We start from the raw sequence: 22444 nt of genomic DNA on the forward strand, positions 1-22444 counted from the left end.
ACTCAGAATCAATCATATAACCAGTAAAGACTGGGCTGCATTTCTGAAATATTCAGCCATAAACTTTATAATTGCTGTAGAAACAAATCAGAAAACAGAAACAAAGGAGAGAAAAGTAATTGGAGGAAGGGGATGGACAGGGGAAGAGCATGAAGGGAAGGAAGGGTGAGTGTCACCTGACTCCATAGATATGCGGGAGATTTGGGACTTTTCTGTTCAAGCTCACTGCCCCATCTTGCTTTGTCCCTTGATGGACAGCCAGGACACACAATCTGTGCCCTGGATTTTATTCAATAATATTAACACCCTGCTACACACACATTATATTTGAGCACCATTCTTAAAACTGAATTTTTAAGAATGACCTCAACATTAGAAAATACATTCGAGTATTGGAAAACAATCCCCTGGGAGCGTTTCTATGGTAAGGCCCATTCTGCCTCCAGAGTACATGCTCAGTACCGTGCATCACCTGGCTCCATCTTCACACCAACCCTTCGGGGTCCGTATGACCCCATTGTACAGATGGACATACTGAAGCTCACACAGCGAGCCCAGGTGGTGCATGTATTGGAAGCCAGGTCTAGTGATGCCAGGGCCCAGGTGTTTTTAATACACAACATTCCTCTAGGACATCCCAGTGAGGTCGGGGACCCAGGATGGTAAAACCCACGATGCAGGCAGGGAAACAGGCTCAGATCTTTCGGGTTCCAAATCAGATCCTAACTATTTAGGCCTGCTCGGTGGCACAGCCCGGGGCTTGTACAAATGGAAGTTGGATGGCGCATCAGATGAAAGTCCCAGCGGGAGCAGTCGCCCAGAGACAGGGAAGATTCTGAGCTCTGTGCCTTTAAGGTGGGAACGGGGCGGGGCGTGACGAGCCCGCCTGTCGTCTAACGTCACTCCGGGCGGGCGGTGACTACCGGGAGTAAGCCGCGCTCCGAGGATTTAAGCCCGTCGCGAGGCCGGGCCTGGGAGGCGGGCCCTGATGGCCGATTCACGCCAGGCGCTCTCTTCCTCTTTAAGGCGAGCGGCTGGGGCGAGGCCCTGACGGCCCCTTTAAGGCGCGTCCCACGTCCGCCGGTAGAAAAGCGGCTTAAAGGAGACGCGTGGCGCGATGGCGGCGGCCCCACGCGCGTGCAGGCGGCGCGGGCAGCCGCTCCCAGCGCTGCTGCTGCTGCTGCTGGCGCTGCACCCTCCCGGGGGCCCGCCGGGCGCCGACGCCTACTTCCCGGAGGAGCGCTGGACCCCGGAGTCACCGCTGCAGGCGCCGCGCGTGCTCGTCGCGCTGCTGGCGCGCAACGCGGCCCACGCGCTGCCCGCCACGCTGGGCGCGCTGGAACGGCTGCAGCACCCGCGGGAGCGCACGGCGCTGTGGTGAGCACGGCGCCGCCGGCCCGGTCCGGCCCGCTGCCCATTGGCGGGTCCATGCCGCACCCTGCGTGCTGTCCTGGCACCGGGCGAGACTCACCCGTGTCCTCTGCCTGCTGTCCATCGGGCGGGCCAGATCCACGCGTGCCTTTTGCTTCTTGCCCCCATCTGGGGGGCCAGACGCAAGAGAGCTCTCTGTTTGCTGTTCCCCTCGGGTGGGCCGGACCCACGAGTGCCCTCTGCCTGCTGTTCCCCCTCCCCCATAAGGATGGGCGGACCCTTACTCTGCTTTCTGGCCTCTTTAGGGTGGGTTCTGGCCACTGTCCTGCCCGCTGCCCGCCACCCCACCCCCATGAGGGCAGATCCAGGACCATATCCAGGACAGGCCTTGCTGCCTGGGACTGACCCTTAAACCCCTTTGGAGCACACAAAGAAGGGGAACCTGGAGCCCCCCTCTGTTGGGTTGTTGCGGTGGCCCGTATTGCACTTCCACTAACTGAATTATCTTTCCACTCCTGCTGTTGCACTGCCCCTGAACCCAGCCTGTGTCAGGTTTTGTGACCAGAGTAGGCTGGTGGGTTGTGTGTGTGGAGTAAGTGGACACTTTCTGGAAGGGGAATGTGGCAGAGCCATGAACAAGTCTGGTGGTTTCCTGCCTCCTGCCTCAGAGTCCTCATCTGGAAAAAAGGAGTATTCATATAACTGGCTGGGTTTGTCTTTGAAGATTAACCAGTTAATGGGTGTGAAGCCCTGTGCCTGGCATCATGGGTTGGTGCTCGGTGACTAGAGCTGTGGTGATTACTGTCATCACTGCTGTCCTTGTTGTCAACTTAGTGACAGTTCCCTAGGGAGAACAGCTCTGGTCAAACGAGACTCCCAAATGTCCCTCTTCCCTCCTTCCTAGATTCCCCAGCCTGGATAATCCAAGCACACAGTTGGTGCTTAAGAAATATCTGTTGAATGAATGAATGAGTAACCACAGCCTGCTCCCAGTTGGTGTTGCTCACAGGAGGGAATCAAGGACGGTGGGGTGGGACTGTCTGATGTATTTGTGTTTTTATTAAATCGCACATAGTTAGTACTGAACATTCTTATAAGATCCTAGATGCTCAATAGTACTAACAGTGTCTCATGTGTTTTTCTAAAATTAGCTTGTTTCATCCCCTCTGTAACCTAGTGAAATATCCGCACCGCTGCGTTACAGACAGGAAACAGGAATGCGGAGGGGAAGTCCTTGCCCGGGGCTATGTAGCTGTCCGCAGGCTGAGCCCTGGTGCTGAGCCCAGGTGCTGGGCTGCTGCTGCCCTGTCCTGCCTTCGTCTCCCCGACCTCACTGACTGTCTCCTTCTGCCCCCAGGGTGGCCACAGACCACAATTTAGACAACACGTCCACGGTGCTGCGGGAATGGCTGGTGGCTGTGAAGAGTTTGTACCACTCCGTGGAGTGGCGGCCAGCAGAGGAGCCCAGGTGAGCCCCAGGCCCTGCCCTGAGCCCTCCCAGTCTGACTCTACTGCACTCCTGCTCACACACCCTCCATGACTCCCCATCATCTTGCGACAGAACCCTAGCCCCTCAGCCTCTCACCCTCCAGCCGAAGTCTGCAGACTTAAGCACCAGCTCTGGCTACTCTGATCCACCCTCAGCTTCACAATGGGTCATAATCCCCCCCTCGCAACCTTTGTCCCAACCCTTTGCCCCAGCCATTCCCTCCACCTAAAATTCTCTTACCCCCATGTCCTTTGGGTGACACCCACTGCTTCGTTTCCAGTCTCATCATCAACCCAATACCAACTCTCCTGCAGTTTGGACCCTGGTTTCTGTCACTCATTCAGGGTTTATGTCTGTACCCACCCACTACTCAGACCAGATTCTAAGTCTGGGAGAACAGGTTCCAAGTTTCTTTTTGCTCTGTGTTCTCTCCCAGTGGCTCCCCACTCTCCTGAGCTTTCTTCCTGCTTTACAGATTGCCTGGGGGTTCTCCCCTCTGTGCCTTGGTACCTGCCATGCCCCCTGCTAGGGGCACATCTTCCTCCTCCTATTTTCTTACTAGTTTCCCCCGCCCCTTCAGATCCAGTTTACCCATCCCCTCCTCCAGGAAGCCCTCTCTGACCACCCCACAGCCCAGGCTCTCTCTAGGTTCCAACATTACATGTGCTTCCCACATCACAGCTGCCTCTCTGCAGGTCCTACCCAGATGAGGAGGGCCCTAAACACTGGTCTGATTCTCGCTATGAGCACGTCATGAAGTTGCGCCAGGCAGCCCTGAAATCGGCCCGGGACATGTGGGCTGATTACATCCTGGTAAGTTTTCTGGCTACGGATCACAAGGTGTGTATAGAGTGTCGGAAGGGAAAGAAGAGCAGTGGGTATGGAGACCATCTTTAACCCGATTTTATAGAGAGGGAAACTGAGGCTTGAGAGGGGATGTGAGTTGTCAGAGGGGACCCAACTTGTTAGTTGGAAGAGCTGGGATTCTGTATGGGACCCCTGGGTTCCTAACCATTAGATTGTGTCCACAACTGTCCTTGTGGGTGGACACTTGGGTCGTCTTCACTTTTACCACCATTACCAGTGACCCCAGATCTCCACACACTGGTGACAGCACCCTCTGGGTCACCTCGAGAAGCAGGAGGATGGGTCAGGGCCTGGGGGCCTTGGCGACACTGAGCTGCCGAGGCCTGATTTTCACTTCCTCCTTCTGGGCCCGCATTGCCTCTGGAAAGAAGGAGAGGGTTGAGTGTTGAAGGCAGTAATGTTGGATAAGTGCCCAGAGGCCACAGGCCTCTGTCCGCTTGACCTGGCCATGACCCCCTCCCCGGTGTGGATGGAGAGAGCATTGATGGCAGCTGGGGTGTTTCGACACAGTGATGCCAGCCTGACTGCCTGTGGCTGGTTTTGTGTACGTGCCAGGCTCCAAGCTGAGGTCTGTACCTTCTTTCTTTATCAATCAACACACATTTACAAGCCCCTCCCGTGCCCTGGGGGCCCAGTGAGGATCTGCACAGACTGAACCTCACTTTCCGAGTGTCCTGGGAAAGGTGGAACTGATGAGAAAACAGACCAAACTGAGTGAGGAAAGATCAGAAGGCAGCCAGTGCTGTGGCAAAGTTGTAGAAAGTTGTAGAAAGGCATGTTAGTGTCCGGGGGCTACCGGAACAAAGCCCCACACTGGGGAGTTTAAAACAGCGGAAATATGTTGTCTCACAGTTCTGGAGGCTGGAAGTCAAATCCAGGTGTCAGCAGGGCTGTGTTTCCCCCAAAAGCTCCAAGAGGGCATCCTTGTGCCTCTTCCAGCTTCGGGTGGCTCCAGGGTCCTTGGCTTGTGGCTGCATCACTCCAATCTCTACCTCTGTGGTCACATGGACTTCTTTTCTTCTAAGTCACCAGTCATTGCATTTAGGGCCCACCCTTATCCAGTATGACACCATCTTTTTTTTCCATTTTCTTTTTTTCTTATTAGTTTCAGGTGTATAAAACAATGTAATAGACATTTACACCCCTCACAAAGTGGTAACCCTCCTCCCCCAATCTACTACCCCTCTGATGACCCCATCTTAACTTACATCAACAAAGACCATATTTCCAAATAAGGTGACAGTCACAAGTACCAGTGGTTAGCACTTCACCATATCTGTTTGGGGGGCTTACCATTCAACCCACAACAGATGGCATAATCGGGGTGTGTGATGAGTGAGCAAGGTTGGGGGTCCTCCGTTAGGAGGGGACCCTAGCAGAGACCTGGGGGAGCAAAGGAACCAGCCTTGGGGGAAGTTGGGGGACAGTATCTGAGGCAGAGGGAACAAAGCAGGCAGCAAGGAGGTGGCCAGTGTAGCTAGAGTGGCGTGATTAAAGGGGCAGTGCAGGGAGTGGCCCTGAAGTCTTGGGTGGGGGCAGGCCTATGCAGGCTGAGGGAGAACTTTAGCTTTTACTCTGGTAATGGGGAGCCATGAGGGTATGTGAGTAGGGGAGGGCTGTGTTCTGAGCCCCTGTGACTACGGTAGGAGCTGGGCCTGTGTGGGGCAGGCAGGTGGGGTTCAGGATGCATGCTGAGGCCGAGGGGACAGGCCCTGCTTGGGGCCTGGATGTGAGGGTGCTCAGCCTCTGGCCTGAGCCCCTCGGGAAGGGTAGAGCTGTCCTCTGGGAGGAGGAAGACTCCTCCTAAAGGCCCTGTAGGTTGATGGCTCATCAGACCATTTTACAGATGGGAACGTGGAGGCTTAAAGAGGGAGGTTTCAGCCTGCTGGCTGGGGTCTGGGAACCAATGAGGCACAGAGGTAGGACTAGCGGTGCCTGGAACCATCCCACACAGGGCCACCCTGTCTGTTTTGCTTTCATGGTTTGAGGTTGGCTGGTTTTTATTTTTTTCTCTCAGCAAACCTGGGTAGAACTCAAGGTGTTGGTTCAAAACTCAAAGCAGCTTTTGACACACCGTATTATTTTTGAAACTGGGGAGTTTGGAAATCCATATTTTTGGGGGGGAATGTGAAATTGTTTGTTCAATTATTATTAAAAGGGCCTCTTTTTCCTCTTTTTGCACATACTGTGGATATTACTTGTAAGAAAATATACCAAAAAAAAATGAGCTTCAGAAATTAAAAAACAAACCTTGTAATCTTACCTCAGAGATTCACTTTCTGGCTTTTTTGTGTGTGTTATTTAATTGAGGTATAATTCACATAACATAAAATAAACCATTTTAAAGTAGTATTCAGTTCAGTGCTTTCTGGCACATTCGCAATGTTGTACAATCATCACCTCTATCTAGTTCCAGAACATTTCTGTCACCCCAGAAGGAGACCCCGTCCCCATTAGCAGTCACTCCCCCTTCCCTCTCTCCCCCGGCCCCTGGCAACCACTTACCTGCTTTCTGTCTCTGGCTTTGTCGGTTCTGGACATTTCATATCAATGGAATCTTACACCATGTGGCCTTTTGTGTCTGGCTTCTCTCACTCAGCATGATGTTTTCAAGGTTCATCCATTTTGTAACGTGTCAAAGCTTCATTTCTTTTTATGGCTGACTAATAGTCCATTGTGTGGATGGACCGCATTTTGTTTATCTGTTCATCCATTGTTGGACACTTAGGTTGTCTCCACCTTTTGGCGATTGTGAATAACGCTGCTATGAACATGGGTGTCCAAGTATCTGTTTAGGTCCTTGTTTCCAGTTCTCTTGGTCTGTACCCAGGAATGGAATTGCTGGGTTACATGGTAACTCTGTGTTTAACTTTTGGAGGACCCTCCAGACTGTTCTGGCTGTTTTTACTGCATATTTATTCAGAGGTCACAAATCTAAATGTCCTCAAGGGGCTGGGTGGGGAATATAACACAACCACATGGCTTGTCCTAAAAGGCAGCCACCTCCCATCTCCAGCTGCGGGTTGCCATGTGGAGATACTGTTCCCACGGTGCCAGAGAAGCCTGGCATTCTAGTTTATGCTGTTTCCAGCAAGTGATCCAAATGTTCTAAAAATCCTGCATGGGTAACAGAAACTATTATCTGTGGACCAGATGCATTTTTTTTTTTAAACCCACCTGCTAATAGTTCTGTAATATATGGTGACCTGTGTGTTTTTACATGTACACAGGAACGTCCTTACGGAATCGATTTATGTGGTGTAATTTTCAATTGTGGCGGGACAGAGCCAGAATTTCTCTAGCTGATTCGTTGAAGTCTTCCTTCAAACGCTGCTAGACTCCTGGGCCGTTCGTTCCCAGTTCATGTGACAAACAACACGACAGCACCCATTCTGGTGTGGGCTTTCTGAAAGGTGTTGGTGACATGGTTTTGTGGGGACCAGCCGGCCTCTCCCCACCATGGTGATGAATTTCCTTCCAGGCTTTTTTCTTTGCTGCAATAAGCAAGTTACCATCTTTTTATCCCGACGTTCAAGGTGTTAAAAGAAAAAAAAAGTTCCTGCTTTTATAAACTTTTCATTGGTATCCAGCTCACAAAGAAAAATGTGTGTTGCCCCAGGCCACTCCCCACAGAGGTGGCCTCTGTCCCGACTGCCCTCATGGACCAGCTCTGCCCGTTGTAAAATTTCCCACAAATGGAGCCACATGGCATGCCCGCTGTCATGTCTGGTGTCTCGTCAGCGCTGCTTCTAGGCCCCATTAGTGTTGCTATGTGCTGGGCGGCCCTTTCCTGCTCCTTCCTGCATACCTGTTTCATTGTGTGACTATAACTTGGCTAGTTACTAAGGGCAGAGCCAGGGTGGCTTCCAGGGCCACACGTGCTACTCCAGGGTCCCCAGACCCCAAGACTTCACAGCCATTCTGAGCTGTGGCCTAGCCCGGTCACTCCCGTGGCCCACACTGATGCCAACATGTATGTGTTGCAGTTTGTGGACGCAGACAACCTGATTCTGAACCCTGACACGCTCACCCTGCTTATCGCGGAGAACAAGACGGTGGTGGCGCCCATGCTGGATTCCCGGGCTGCGTATTCCAACTTCTGGTGTGGGATGACTTCTCAGGTCAGGGGGCTGCTGGGGTGGGGTGGGTGCCAGGGGGTCGTGGGGACAGGGCTTAGCAAGTAGGGGCCTCACTTACCATCACACCACCTCAGGGCAAGCATTTCACAACACAGTCCCTGCGGCAGGCTCCACGTTTGTGTCGTCTCCTCCCTTCTTCTCAGTTACTGAGGAAGAAACAGAAACAGAGAGAGGAAGTGACTTGCCTAAGCTCTCACAACTAGGAAGTGGTGGTGCCTGGATGGGACTTCAGGCACAGCTTGATCCAGGTGTTCCAACAACATTCCTGTCTTCCTCCATCCCTCGGTGGCGTCATTTTTCAGACTCCTGGGGAATGATCCCCACAGCATCCAGCCAAAGTCCTCTCGGATTGGGCCTTGTCCAGTCTCTCCCATTACCCCTGAACCCCTTACTAAAGCTAAGAATATGTTAGGCTCTGATTGGCCAGGCCTGGGCAACACGTCCCACCCCAGGGTTGAGGCTGGGGTTGCAGCCAAAGCCAGGGGAAAGAAAGGGGTGGGTGCTGGGGTGGGAGTCATGCCAGGGGAAGGGGGCTGGGTGGCTGGAGCCAGGAGGCTGACCACATCCTGTCTCCTCCTGTCTTTTTGTTTTTAATTGACATGCAATTCCCAAAAGGTAAAACTCACCATTTGAAAGTGAAGAATTCAGTGTCTTTATTTCTTTTAAATGTCATAGAAATCTAAAGGTTATGTGCCAGCAACTCTAATTTGTAAAGGGTATGAGGAAGAGAGAGGCCAACTCCAGATTGTTCCGCAAGCTTTTAAAACTTCTAAATTGAATTGATGTTCAGTTCCTATGTAAATCAAAGGCTGTCAAGTGTCCAGTCCTTTTTTCAGCTTTTTAATTTCCCCCTTCGAATGCTGCATTTCTGCACTGAAGTGGGTTTCTGAACAACCAGAGCTGGGTCTGCCAGTAGGCGGCTGTTTCCCTTTTATCTGCCAGTGTCCCATCAGCTGAAGCTCTGCTTGTGGAGGCCGCTGTCACTGAATACACCCAGAGCCCTGTGCTCAGGAAATGCCCACTGCAGCCAGGAGCTGGCATGCAGGCCTTGCTCTCCAGGTGTTCTATGCCTCACATTCTCACATTGCCCTGGGCTTCCAGCTTCACCTTGGGGCACCTCTATGCAGACCTCTGCCCCTTCCCTGCAGGGCTACTACAAGCGCACTCCTGCCTACATCCCCATCCGAAAGAGGGACCGCAAGGGCTGCTTTGCGGTTCCCATGGTGCACTCGACCTTCCTGATAGACCTGCGGAAGTCGGCCTCCAGGAACTTGGCCTTCTACCCTCCACACCCTGACTACACCTGGTCCTTCGATGACATCATCGTTTTTGCCTTCTCTTGCAAGCAGGCAGGTGAGCCCTCAGGGGTTTGCTGTCAGAGAGGCTTCATCTGGCTGGTTCTTTGGGATCGTGTTGAGCAAATCCAGACAGCCCACGGCAGGTTCACAGGACCAAAACTGCAGGGTGCAGGGATGGCTTCAGGTGTGGCTGTATCCAGGTGTTCAGATGATGTTCCTAAGACCCATTCTTTCACCAGCCCTGATTCCCCCCCTCCCCCGGTCTTTCTGGCTTATTTATTGAATGTTATTTCCACTTAATATTTTCCTATATTCTCCCAATTTTCTGTAGTTGAACATAATTGTTTCCTAATTGTATAATTAGGGGAAAAAATGTTTTAGAGAGAAAGAACACAGCCATATGCTGACCTGTCATTTACTCTAAACCAGGGGTTGGCAAACTGTGGTCAGAGGGTGAAATCCAACCCACCATCTGTTTCTGTACAGCTACAAGCTGAGAATGATTTTTATATTTGTAAATGGTTGGGAAAAAATGAAACTCAGGGTACTATTTTGGGACATCTGAAAATTATACAAAATTCAAATTTCAGTGCCTGTAAAGAAAGTTTTATCAGCATGCAGCCACACTCATTTATTTACGAGGTCAGACAATTAAGTTCGCGAACTCATCCTAGAAAAAGTACTACATACCTAATTGCTGAATATCACTGTGGTCAGCTTCGAAGTCCTCCCCTTGGGAAGCTATGCACCGGCACCAGCGCTTAGTCCACTCTTCAAAGCAATCTTGGAATTCTTTCTGGAATGGCCATCAGAGCTGTCATCATATTACCCTTGAGGTCCTGAATGTAATCAAAATGTCTTCCTTTCAATATTTCCTTTATCTTCTGGTAAAGAAAGAAGTCGTTGGGGGCCAGATCAGGAGAGTAGGGAGGGTGTTCCAATATAGTGATTTGTTTACTGGCTAAAAACTCCCTCACAGACAGTGCCGTGTGAGCTGGTGCATTGTCGTGATGCAAGAGCCACGAATTGTTGGCGAAAAGCTCAGGTCGTCTAACTTTCACGCAGCATTTTCAGCACTTCCAAATAGTAAACTTGGTTAACTGTTTTCCAGTTGGTACAAATTCATAACGAATAATTCCTCTGATACCAAAAAAGGTTAACAACATCGTTGCACCAAGTTCGCAAACTTAATTGTCAGACCTTGTAAGTGTCCTTCCTCTGTGTCTGCTTTCATGTTCCAAGGGCAGAACTGAGTTGTTGAGACAGAAACCATTGGGCCAGCAGCCTAAAATATTTATACCATCTGGCACATTACGGAAAAAGTTAGTTAAAATGTAAATCTTTTTCATTGAGTTTTTCACTTTATAAAAATTTAAACCATCCAGAAAAGGACAAATGCAGATGGAGGAAATGTTACTAATGTCTTGTCCAGCTGCATTCCCTTTTTGAGCAGAAATGTGCATCTTTACTATTCCCCCATTGTTTTGTGGTTTGCTTTGTCATGGAATCCGGTAGGGATCGAGTCAGTGGTGGTGCAAGGCGCTTGTTAACAGTCCTGGAGTTTGTCGATATCTCACCTGCCAGCAGGAATGCCTGTTCTGGCTCCACGTCCCAGGTGGAGATCTGAGGGGTCTCTGCTGGTTGCTGGGAATAGTGGGACTCTAATGCTTTGGCCCCACACTGGGCTGTGAGACTGATGCTATGGTTGGAGGCAGCCACTGCTACCTTATTCTTCTGTTTGCAATTTTGATTGTTGTTTCCTCGGCCCCAGAGGTCCAGATGTACGTGTGCAACAAGGAAGTGTATGGCTTCCTGCCAGTGCCGCTGAGGTCACACAGTACCCTTCAGGATGAGGCCGAGAGCTTCATGCACGTGCAACTGGAGGTCATGGGTGAGTCTGCCCATGCTGCCCTTTCTCTGCCATCTCATATCCATCCCCTTAACACTGATTGAGCACCTACTGAGTACCAGTCCCTTTGCTGGGCACTGGGAACCCGACGTGAACTAGGTGGACAGTTGTCCCTGCTCTCAGGGAATGCTGGCTTGCTTGCTGCTGTGCATGGCAGTCGGGGTGGGCTTCCTGGAGGAGGTGGCATTAAGATGAAAAGTGAGTAGGAGTTAGCCAGAGAGAGGATTACAGCCAGAGGTAACAGTACATGCAGAAACTGGGAGGCTGGAGGAGATGTGAGCTCAGGGAACAGGCAAAGTCGGTGGCGCTGGTGAGCTGGGCAGGGCTGGCAGGCAGGGGCGCGGCAGTAGCCTCAAACACCAGGATTTTCCCCAAGGGCAGTCGGGAGCCATGGAGGGTGGGGGAATAGGGACAGCATCAGGTTTTCACCGATGAAACTTCATGTGCATGGGAGTATCTGGGACACAGCCATTTTGGGGCATTTCCAAACCTTAGGTCTACTACATATTTATTTAATATTTATCTTAAGCGAACACCTGGTTTTTTTTTTACTTGAATACATTTATTTTAAAAAAAAAGGAACTACATATTTTTACCATAGTTGCAAGCTCATGTCTCTCTAATAGATATACAAATAAATCCATAAATTAGTAAACTAGCAGTTGTCCCTCAGGTGGACCCCTGTGATAGGACAAGGGCACAGGGCCAAGCTGCCATTGAGGTTACTTGAGGAGGGGGCTCCTCCTGGCTGAGGGTGGGTGGGGTGGGAGGGTGTCTCTGAAACAAGAGGACAGCGGTACAGCAGCCACTTGCACGGGGGCCTTGCCCTGTGCTGGGCACACACGCCCCTGAGAAGTCCTAGGAGGCAGCACAGCCATTCCCCCAGTGTACAGATGGGGGGCAGGCCCCCCGCTGTTTGCCTTAGTTTCCCCATTCTGGACAGTTCTCAGAGAAGGGATTACTCTCCCCCTGGTGGCTGAAGATGGAATGACACCCTACCCTCAGTTTTGGAGGGACTTTGGTTTTTTGAGGTGATACCTGGAGGCCACAAGGTCACTAAAGTGGAGATCCCACAACACCTGGGTGTCTGTCACCTGCAGATGCTTAGGTCCCGGGAACCCCACTGGGCCAGAGTCATGAGAGGTAGGTCTCTACTTGTTACTAACCCTCACTGGCAACTGGACCATGAGAAGCAGCTCTGTGTCTGCCATAGTTTTTCTAATTTAAGTTTTCACATGTATTTCTGTTGCGTCTGGTCAGGAAACAGTTCATGCTGCTGTTATAAACTCAACCACAACAGAGGCGTAAATATCTTCCTATTTCTTGAGGGCCAGAGCAGAGCATACAGAACAGATGAAGGGAGGGTCTGGAGATTTCAGATATTTGTGTAAATCCTTCGTTCTGTTTGAGTGAAAACCACATTTTCTTTCCATCTGTGCGTGGGCACCTGGACCTGGACTGTGCACATGATTTTTTATGTGTTCAAAAATCTTTTTACGATGAAATTTCAGACTTGCAGAAAAGCTCTGAGTGATGAGATCCCACTTCCCCACAGGCAGGTACAGTTGCCATCCATACCCCCTTGTGCGGGGTGGGGCACAGAGGCTCAGACAAAGAAGGGAAGGGGCATCTGGGATCTGAGCCCACATTCTCAGATCCCAAAGTCTTGCCCTTGGTCTCAGCTCCCCTCAGGACGGTGGGCCGGCCAGGAGCTGAAGGGCTCTGGGTAGCAGGAAGCCCTGGGACATGGTGGGTTTGGGAGAGGCCCAGGCGGTGAGGTGGGAGGTGTCAGATTGGCTCTGGGCCTCGCCCAGTCCTCTCCCAGACAGAGGGACCTGTGTCTGTCCCTTGAGCTCACACAGGGTCTTTGTTCTTGGCAGGGCAGATGCCACACTCCTTGTCATGGTGGGCTCTTGTGGGCCAGCCAGGCTCATGTCCACCTGTGGGTTTAATCTTCTGCGGGAAACCATCAGGAATGTGCCAAGATGGCCCGGGGGTGTGGTCTGAGCATTGCTTAAAGCAGCTACAAGGAGAACAGTCCTGACTACTCTGAAATTCTGGGCAAACGTTGGCTGGTAGAAGCATCACTCAGTCCCATGACCCCTCTCCCTATGTGTCTTTCCTATGTGTGTCTCTGTATCCAACTTTTCCACTGTTACAAGGACCCCAGTCACAGGGATTAGGTCCCACTCTAATGACCTCATTCTATCTTGATCACCTCTCTAAAGACCCTATTTCCAAACAGTGTCACATTCTGAGGTCTTGGGGCTTCAGAAGCCAACATGTCTTTTTGGGGGAGGACGCCAACCCATAAAGTGTATGATTTCATGGCATCTTTTCGTGAAACCTCTGAGGGGTTATTAGCCCATTTTATAGATGAGGAATATGAGACTCAGCTCGGTCAAGGTCACACAGTTTGTCATCAGTCCTTTGTTCATTCTGAGTAATTATTGAGCAACTGCTATATGCCGAGCCCTGTGTTGGACACTGGGGACCCAGTGTGAGTGGACAGACCTGCTGTTCATCCCACGGGGCTCACCAGAGCTAGATAAGGAGTTAGGATAAGTGGATATGAGTTTGATGATGGAAGCCCATGTGCCACTGTGGGGGCCGGGAAGAGGTACCTGACTCAGCCTGAGGGGACGGTCGGGAGGCTCATCCTTCCTTAAGAGGGCATCTTAGCTGAGAACAGGTCGTGGGGGAGGAAGGAAGGAGGTGCCATGCAGAGGCCTGAGGGAAGAACGGGTGAGATTGGCTTGCTAACAGCCGGAGTGATTAGGGGGCGGGGGAGAGATACTAGCACTCGTGTGGTGGGTGGGGCATGGCCAGGTGTCCAGCACCAGGCTGAGGAGCTCGGGGTGACATGGTGGTGGCGATGGAAAGAAGCTGGAACATCTTCCCACCCCATGACCCCAGCAACTCTTGGCTTCTCTTGCCCTACAGTGAAGCACCCACCAGCAGCGCCCTCCCGGTTTGTCTCGGTGCCCACCAAGACGCCTGACAAGATGGACTTTGATGAGGTGGGCGGGGCCTTCTGGGGTGGGGGAGAGGAGGGCGGGGTGTGGGGGCTGGAGGGTCCAATGGAGGCTGTGTGCCTCAGGTCTTTATGATCAACCTGAAGCGGCGTCAGGACCGGCGGGAGCGCATGCTGCAGGCACTGCAGGTGCAGGAGATCCAGTGCCGACTGGTGGAGGCCGTGGACGGCAAGTGAGTCTGAGCCGGGGCAGGGATGGGTCTGAACGCGGTGGGGTCATGGAAGGCAGAGTCCAACCCAGTGGGGAGGAGTGTGGGCTGTTCTGGTGGGGGCCACGGTGAAGGGGAAGTGAGTCTGACCCTAGGAGAGGGGCTGACAGGGCCGCACTGGGTGTAGACCCCTCTCTGCAGGCCTGTCCAGGAGCGGTGCTGATGGTGGAAGGAGGAGGCAGCCGCTTGGTGGGAGGGGGCACTAATGGTGGAATGGCAGGCAGAGTGGCTCTTCCACTGACTCCCTCCTGTCCCCGCGTCCAGAGCCATGAACACTAGCCAGGTGGAGGCGCTGGGCATCCAGATGCTTCCTGGCTACCGGGACCCCTACCATGGGCGGCCCCTCACCAAGGGCGAGTTGGGATGCTTCCTCAGCCACTATAACATCTGGAAAGAGGTCAGTCCGGTGGGGCTGGGTGCGCAGTGGCGTGGGTGGGACAGGGCCCTCCTCAGCCTTCCCAGCTCAGGGAGGGCATCGCTTGCACCCTAGGCAGCTTCCAAAGCTGCAGCAGGACCCGGGGCCTCTCTGTAGTGAATGTCCTTCCGTTGTGTGGATGTGGAAACTGAGACTGGGAAGGGGATGGGAGGAGCCCAGTTTTGAAACAGGTGGGGTCTGAGGCCCAGGGACCCCAGTTGAGGCCTCTTCACACCTAGCTGCTTTCAAATGTCTGGAGCCTTGATTCCAGTTTTGACATTTACTAATAGAAGTAACAGCCATGGTGCCATTAACTAGCGTGGACCCCATGCCAGGGGCAGCCATTAACCCTGGGGCACATCAGCCACAGTCAGGTGGAGAGGCTGTGACAGGTGAGGATGCCAGGCTGGGATTCAAACCTGGGACGGCCAGGCATGAGGCCAGATGGGGCATCTGGATGCAGGGTGGGAGGGTGCCCTGGAGGGGATGTCCAGGCATCTGAGGCAATGGGTGCTCCCTCAGGTTGCCCTCCTTTCCTGAGATTCTTCATGGATAGCATGGGGCAGAGGTTGTGGTGTCCTAGCAACCCTGGAGCCAGGGAACACCCAGGTTCCCTACTTCTTAGAGGGATGAGCTCTGTAAGCAGGAAGGTGATCTCAAGTCTGAGCTTCAGTTTCCCCAGATGACAGTCACAGCCTCAGGGGGCAGTCATGAAGATTCTGACGTTCATTCGGGGAACATTTGGCAAGCACCTACTGTGTGCCAGGTCTGGTACTGGGGACACAACAGCCACCAGGACAGACCCAATATCCTGCAGGGGGCTCACGGCTCCACGAGGTGGGGTGACTAATGATGAACCACAAAGAAATCAACCAAAGTGAAATAAGTGAGATGCATCTAGTGAAGGGGCCCAGGGCTATGAATTGTCCTTAGCTTGCACCTTTGGGTGGTGGTCAGGGAGAAGCTCCTAAGTAGGTGACATTGGAGCTGAAGCCTGAGGGTGAGAGGGAGTCTGCCTGCCACTGTGTGGGGGAGGGTGCTGTGTGTCAGCACAACCCCAGACCCTGGGGTGGGAAGGAGCAGCCAGGCTGAGGCATCTATTACCAAGTGTGCAAGGAGGTGTGGTCTGGAGGAGAGATCAGAGCATGCAATGGTGGGAGAGGGGCACATTTGCTTCTCTCCTGCTACCCCAGAGCCTTTAAGCCAAGAGGCTGGGTCTTGGTCTCCCTCAGGTCGTGGACCGGGGACTGCAGAAATCGCTTGTGTTTGAGGACGACCTGCGCTTTGAGATCTTCTTCAAGAGGCGCCTGATGAACCTCATGCGGGATGTTGAGAGGGAGGATCTAGACTGGGACCTCATGTGAGTGTGGGGTCTGGGGGTGGAGCCAGGACTGGTGGCGTGGTCTGGGGCGTGGCCAGAGCTGAGGGGCGTGGTCTGGGGCGTGGCCAGAGCTGAGGGGCGTGGTCTGGGGCAGGGGCAGAACTGGGATGTGGCCAGAGCCCAGGGGTGAAGTATGGAGTGTGGTGGAGCTGTGGCTTAGGGGTAGGGCCAGAGCTCAGTGGTGTGGTCTCTGGTCAGGGCTCAAGGGCCTGGTGTGGAGTGGGCTGGGGCTGGGGCCGGGGGCTTGGGGGTGGGGTCAGGGCTCACTCAGTAGTGTGGTCAGGAGTGGGGTGGAGCTAGAGCTGGGGTTGGAGCCAGAGCTCAGAAGTATGACCTACAGCATATAGATCTGAGGGCAGCTGGTTAGTAGGTTGAGCCAACTCTTGGTAGTATGGCAGAGGAGGAACTCGTGTGTGTGTGTGTGTGTGTGTGTGTGTGTGTGTCGCCTGTGGGAGAGGTCTTGTGGTCCCTGAAACTGAGAGCAGTCAGGACTTGGGTTGTGGCCTCAGGCCAGTGGGGTAGGGCCATAAAAGGGTGACCTGGAAGTCTAGGCACCTGGCTATGGACGGTGGGGTTCGTCAGGGCTGGAGACTTGCGGGGTCCTATGGCGGATGAGCTATGGCTAAGATTTGCCCTGGCTGCCTAGGGGCATGACTGAGGAGCTGGGGGTGTGGCCTGGGTGGGTGTGGTTAGGATTCGGTAGTCTGGCCAGCAGCTGGGGACTTGGCCAGAGTGTGAGGAGTAGCTAGGGAGTCTGGGTCTTAGACCAGCACTAGGTCAGGTGTGGCCAGCATATCTCTGGAACAGTCCTTTGGGATCTCCTGTAGGAGGGTGGGTTCCTCCTCCCTCCCTCCCTCCCTCTCCCATGTCTAGGGTCCTGATCCAGGTTCTAGGCCCCAGACGTTGGACCATGCTATTAATAAGAATATAACTGCACCCTTTCATTCCGACCGCTCACCATGTCTTTGCACCTCACCCCACTGCCCCACAGCCCTCTGATCCCCCTCAGACCCACTCTTCTTGCTTGAGGCACAGCCTCAGAGGACATCCCAGAAATCCCATTCTCCCCAGGGCCAGATCCTTCCATGGCTCCCTAATGCCCTTGGAGAAGATCCATCCTCCTCCTTGTGGGCCCCAGACCCTGTCCTGTGGTCCTGCCAGTCCAGCTCTATACGCCTCTAAACATGCCACGCCTGCTCCCACCGCAGGGCCTGACGGGCTCACTAGATCCCCGCCTTGCTGGGGCGGGGTGCTCTGGGGGGCGGAAGGAGGGTGACAGGTCCTGATTCTGCACCCCAGCTACGTGGGCCGGAAGCGGATGCAGGTGGAGCACCCTGAGACGGCGGTGCCCCGTGTGAGGAACCTGGTGGAGGCTGACTATTCCTACTGGACGCTGGCCTACGTGATCTCTCTGCAAGGCGCCCGCAAGCTGCTGGCTGCCCAGCCACTCTCCAAGATGCTGCCTGTCGATGAGTTCCTGCCAGTCATGTTCGACAAGCACCCAGTGTGAGATGGGGTTGTGGCGGGCAGGTGGGCTGGGTTGTCCTGGAGGGGGAGGCACGAGGCTTGGGCACCCCCAGGAAGGTTCCTTTTCCTTTGCCCACTGCCTCTGTGTGTCCCCTCCACTTCTGGTTCCATCTGTATCTGCTTCCCACCCACTTCTGTCTCAGTCTGTCCCTTCCCACTTCTCCCTCCATCGGTCCCTTCCCCCGACCCACTGCTGCCCCTCACTCCCCTCCCCTCAGGTCCGAGTACAAGGCCCACTTCTCCTCCCGCAACCTGCGCGCCTTCTCGGTGGAGCCCCTGCTTGTGTACCCTACACACTACACAGGGGACGATGGGTACGTGAGTGACACCGAGACCTCAGTCGTGTGGAACAACGAGCACGTCAAGACTGATTGGGACCGTGCCAAATCCCAGAAGATGCGGGAGCAGCAGGCATTGAGCCGTGAAGCCAAGAACTCGGACGTGCTGCAGTCCCCTCTGGACAGTGCTGCCCGGGACGAGCTCTGAGGGGCAGCAGCCAAAACACCAACGCAGCCATCGCTGCCCCCGCCTCCACTTGCGGATCCATGGCGAGCCACAGAGGGCTCTCCACGCAGGGTGGTATCCAGCCAGCTCTTGCTCAGCAATCATGTGCATGCACACAGCATTCATGGAGTGCCTACTGTATGCCAGGAACAGGGCTTGGAACCGGGAGATTGAGTGGAAACAGGCCATCCTTCATTTCTCCGTGTGCTTGCCATTTTGAAAGCATTGACTGTGTACCAGGTTCGTGTGTGATGGCAGTGAACAAGGAATAATTATTCCCTCAGTCAGTGATTAATTCAGTCATCAAGCATTATTGATTCCCCCACCAAGAATCAGGTACTAATGATACCCATTCATTTTTTTAATTAATTCAAATATTTATTGAATGCCCACTATATATTGGGCACCGTTTCAGGCTCTGGGAATATTGAGATAAACAAGACACTTTCATTCATTTATTCAAACACATGTCAAGCACCTACTGTGTGCCTGGGACTTGTGACACAAAAGTGCTTATTGACTCAGTGCATTTATTGAGTGCCTGCTGTGTGCTGGGAGCTGAGCTCAGTGCTGGGATGGAGATAAACAAGGTGCTTTCCACTCTTTAATTGGTTTCTTCTCCATGCATCTGAAGAGTATTTACTGTGTGCCAGGCATTCGTGATACAAGCATTTGATCACCCACATGTGTGCGGAGTCACAGAGATGAACGAAATGAGTCCTTTCATTTCTCCATGCAGTAGATATTTATTGAGCACCTATTGTGCCCCAGACCTTGTGGTTGAGTGAGTCCTTGTTTGTCCCCCAGTCACCTGAGCAGACAACACCCTCCCATCAGCCAGGAGGGAGGGTGGATCTTCTCTCACCAGGGGCAGCTGCCAGGTCCCAGCGACCACATGATCGCACACAGGCCCCCTGGCCACAGCCCCCCTGGAGGGGGCAGGGACGAAGATGGGGGCTGGGTCTCCCCTGCCCACCTCGGTCCTGTTTGCTTGACCTCCCTGGCCTGCCTCTCAGGTGTGGTCTCTGCCTGCTCAGTGGGGGTCCTCTGTCCAAGCCTTTGGTGGGCTCGTATGTTTGAGGTTTTCATGAGCTCAGCTGCATGGGTGCTGCCCTCAGCCTGGGCAGGTTATTCCCCAGCCCAGGCTGGAGGACTCTCTGTGCCTTCAGCCAGAAATGAATGTCAGAGCCGGCCAGCAGTGCTTCACTCTTAGGGATGGATAGTAACTGCTCACCCGGTCATGTCCTGGATAACTTGCTTATTTTTTTATTAAATGTGCCTGGTTGGGTTTCACATAAGTCTGTGTTCTCTTCTTGGTCCAATGCTCTGCTCATGACACACCACTCCCAGACCCCACGCCCGCTGCTGGCCACGAGGCCATGATTGGGGTGCTGGAGAGAAGCTGATGGGAGCGTGAGTGGATGAGGGGTCAATGAGAACCTGTCCCATAAAACGTCCCTGAAATAGCCCAAGAACAGACGGACAACCTAACTCAATCCTGCGTGGTCAACTGCAGGATTGTTTTAGGTGATAGAATACAAAGGGGGACTGTCATAGTTTGGAGTCCCCAGAACACATCTCAAGATGAAGGTTTGGTTATTCAAGAGATCACCCCAGGAAGCCCTGATGGGAGTGAGGATATGAGACAAGGAAGGAAGGAGCCCTACAAGGGGTGCCAATAGGCAGTTGACTCACTGGGCTCCTGGAGACTTCAGGGAGACAGCCTGAAGCAGACACCTCAGAGTGCACCCACCCCAAGGGGTGTCCAATACTTACGGATTCTCAAGATTCTCAAGTCCTTATGGTGCATAAGCCTATACTTGAGGCTTTTACAAAATACACAGATGGTGTGTGATCCTTGTGGAAAAATTAGGACACACTGCTAAGCAAACTGAAAAAACGAAATTAAGTCACAGGTCCTCAGAGACAACATTTCGATGAAAAATCTTCCAGTCCTACCCCCTTGCATGGAGCAAACCTATACACGTTTTTTAAGAGGAGCATGTTACATACACTCTTCTGTAACCTGCTTCCTTTGCCCCCATGCAACACATTTTTGTTTCATAAATATGGGATCCATTGTTTTTAAAAGATTTTATTGGAGAAGGGGAATAGGACTTTATTGGGGAATGGTGTATATTTCCAGGACCTTGTTTTTATTGGGGAACAGTAGTGTGTTTTTTCCCAGGACTCACCAGCTCCATCCAAGTCAAGCTGTTGTCCTTTCAATCTTAGTTGTGGAGGGTGTCGTTCAGCTTCAAGTTGTCCTTTCAATCTTAGTTGTGGAGGGCGCAGCTTAGCTCCAGGTCCAGTTGCCATTGTTAGTTGCAGGGAGTGCAGCCCACCATCCCTTGGGGGAGTCAAACCGGCAACCTTGTGGTTGAGAGGACGAGCTCCAACCAACTGAGCCATCTGGCGACCTGGGAGCTCAGCGGCAACTCATTGACTTCATTCTCGTTGTGGAGGGCGCAGCTCGCTGGCCCGTGTGAGAATCGAACTGGCAGCCCCGTTGCCCAGAGCTCGCGCTCTAACCAACTGAGCCACCCATCCACCCTTTCTTTTTTTAAAAAAATAAATTTTGTTAGGGCATATTGGGGAACTGTGTTTCTCCAGGGCCCATCAGCTCCAAGTCGTTGTCCTTCAATCTAGTTGTGGAGGGCGCAGCTCAGCTCCAAGTCCAGTTGCGGTTTTCAATCTTATCTGCAGGGGGCGCAGCCCACCTTCGGGAATTGAGCTGGCCAACCTGTTAAGAGCGGTGCTCTAACCAACTGAGCCATCCCGCCTCCCACCAGCCGCTCAGCAGCAGCTCATTGTCTTCAATCTAGTTGTGGAGGGCGCAGCTCACTGCCCCATGTAGGAATTGAACCAGCAACCCTGTTGTTCAGAGCTCGAGCTCTCGCCAACTAAGCCATCCAGCTGCCCTGGGATCAATTTTCTTTTTAAATTTAGCAACATGCTGTGGGCATTCTAATCCATGCAGACGTCTACCAGTTCACTTTGGGTTGTAACAGTATTCCGTGATGGGGGTGGACCACTGTTGTGCGGGAGACCCTGCTGGCTGCGCCATTTGTCACGCGGGGTGTCAGGCGGGGTGTCAGCTCCCACTCCCCACATAAGAACGCAGGACACGGTAAGGCCAAAAAGGAACACCCATGGAGCCATAAGTAGGGGAGTCAAACCAATATATTCTCGCTGGCGGCTGGGCTGGAGACACAGGAAGCAGAATCTACATAAGCTGCAACCCGCCTTCCTAACAGCAGTCCTCGCTTGCCAGCCACCATCTTCTTGCTAGCCCCCCTTTTTTCTGCTAGTGAAGCCATGGCAGTTGTATTAGCGGCCAATGTCTCACTGGTTACAGCTGACGGCCAACTAGCCACGGCTGATGGCCATCTGATCACAGTTGATGGCCATTTACTACCCGAGCCAGCACCTTTCTATGTGAGGCCGAGAGCCTGGAAACTGCTTTCTGGGGCTCTGTCCCCACAACCACCATTTACTGGACCATTCTGATTGGAGAACATCACAGCCCCCAGTGAACAGTATCATCTGATACATCTTTGCTGCTGAAACTTTTATCTCACTTGGGTAAGCTGATACTGGTGGAATTTCTGGGTTAACAGGAATGTGCACTTGAGTTTCAGTAGAGGCCACCATAGTTAGTTTTCTTGTTAACTCCTCACTGTTCATTCAGGGTGGATGATCCGAGTTTGTTAGGAACCAGTCCCATCATAGGGGACGCTGGAGTCGCTTCTCATGTTACATGTGATGTTTCCAAATCTTACCTTAACCTAGTGAACCTCAGCTGGGGGTGATTTTTGTCCCTCGGAGACATTAGGCAACATCCGGAGACATTTCTGGTGGTGGTGACTTGGGGTGGGTGATACTGGTATTGAGTGGACAGAAGTTAGAGATGCAGTTAAACATGCTACAGGACACAGAGCATCCCCATAATAAAGAATGATTGGGCCCCAAAAGTTTACCATGCCAATGTTGACAATCCCTGCACCCATATCCATTCAGCCTCTTGGGGACATGAGTCTTGTGGGGACAAAGCCCCCAAAAAACAGTTTCCAGGCTCTCGGCCTCACATAGAAAGGTGCTGGCTCAGGTAGTAAATGGCCATCAACTGTGATCAGATGGCCAGCAGCTGTGGCTAGTTGACCGTCAGCTGTAACCTGTAAGCCATTGGCCACTAATATAACTGCTGTGTCTATGCTAGCAGAAAGAATGGGGGCTAGCAAGCAGATGGTGGCTGGCAAGCGCGGACTGCTGTTAGGAAGATTATGTAGATCCTGCTTCCT

At 52.8% G+C, this 22444-nt stretch overlaps 1 protein-coding gene across 1 annotated transcript; it reads left to right on the forward strand.

Annotated features, from left to right (window-relative positions):
• The first annotated feature begins 914 nt into the window (after positions 1-914).
• COLGALT1 (collagen beta(1-O)galactosyltransferase 1) lies at positions 915-19439 on the forward strand. Its single transcript, XM_081077235.1, has 12 exons — positions 915-1377; positions 2729-2839; positions 3556-3673; positions 7714-7848; positions 9015-9219; positions 10936-11055; positions 14017-14093; positions 14174-14280; positions 14581-14713; positions 15964-16091; positions 17412-17618; positions 17858-19439. Exons 1-12 carry the CDS (start codon positions 1118-1120, stop codon positions 18123-18125), a joined length of 1869 nt encoding a protein of 622 aa, XP_080933361.1. The 5' UTR covers positions 915-1117; the 3' UTR covers positions 18126-19439.
• The last annotated feature ends 3005 nt before the right edge of the window (positions 19440-22444 follow it).

This window comes from Rhinolophus hipposideros, assembly GCF_964194185.1.
Source record: "Rhinolophus hipposideros genome assembly, chromosome: 16".
In the NCBI taxonomy this organism is placed as follows: domain Eukaryota; kingdom Metazoa; phylum Chordata; class Mammalia; order Chiroptera; family Rhinolophidae; genus Rhinolophus; species Rhinolophus hipposideros.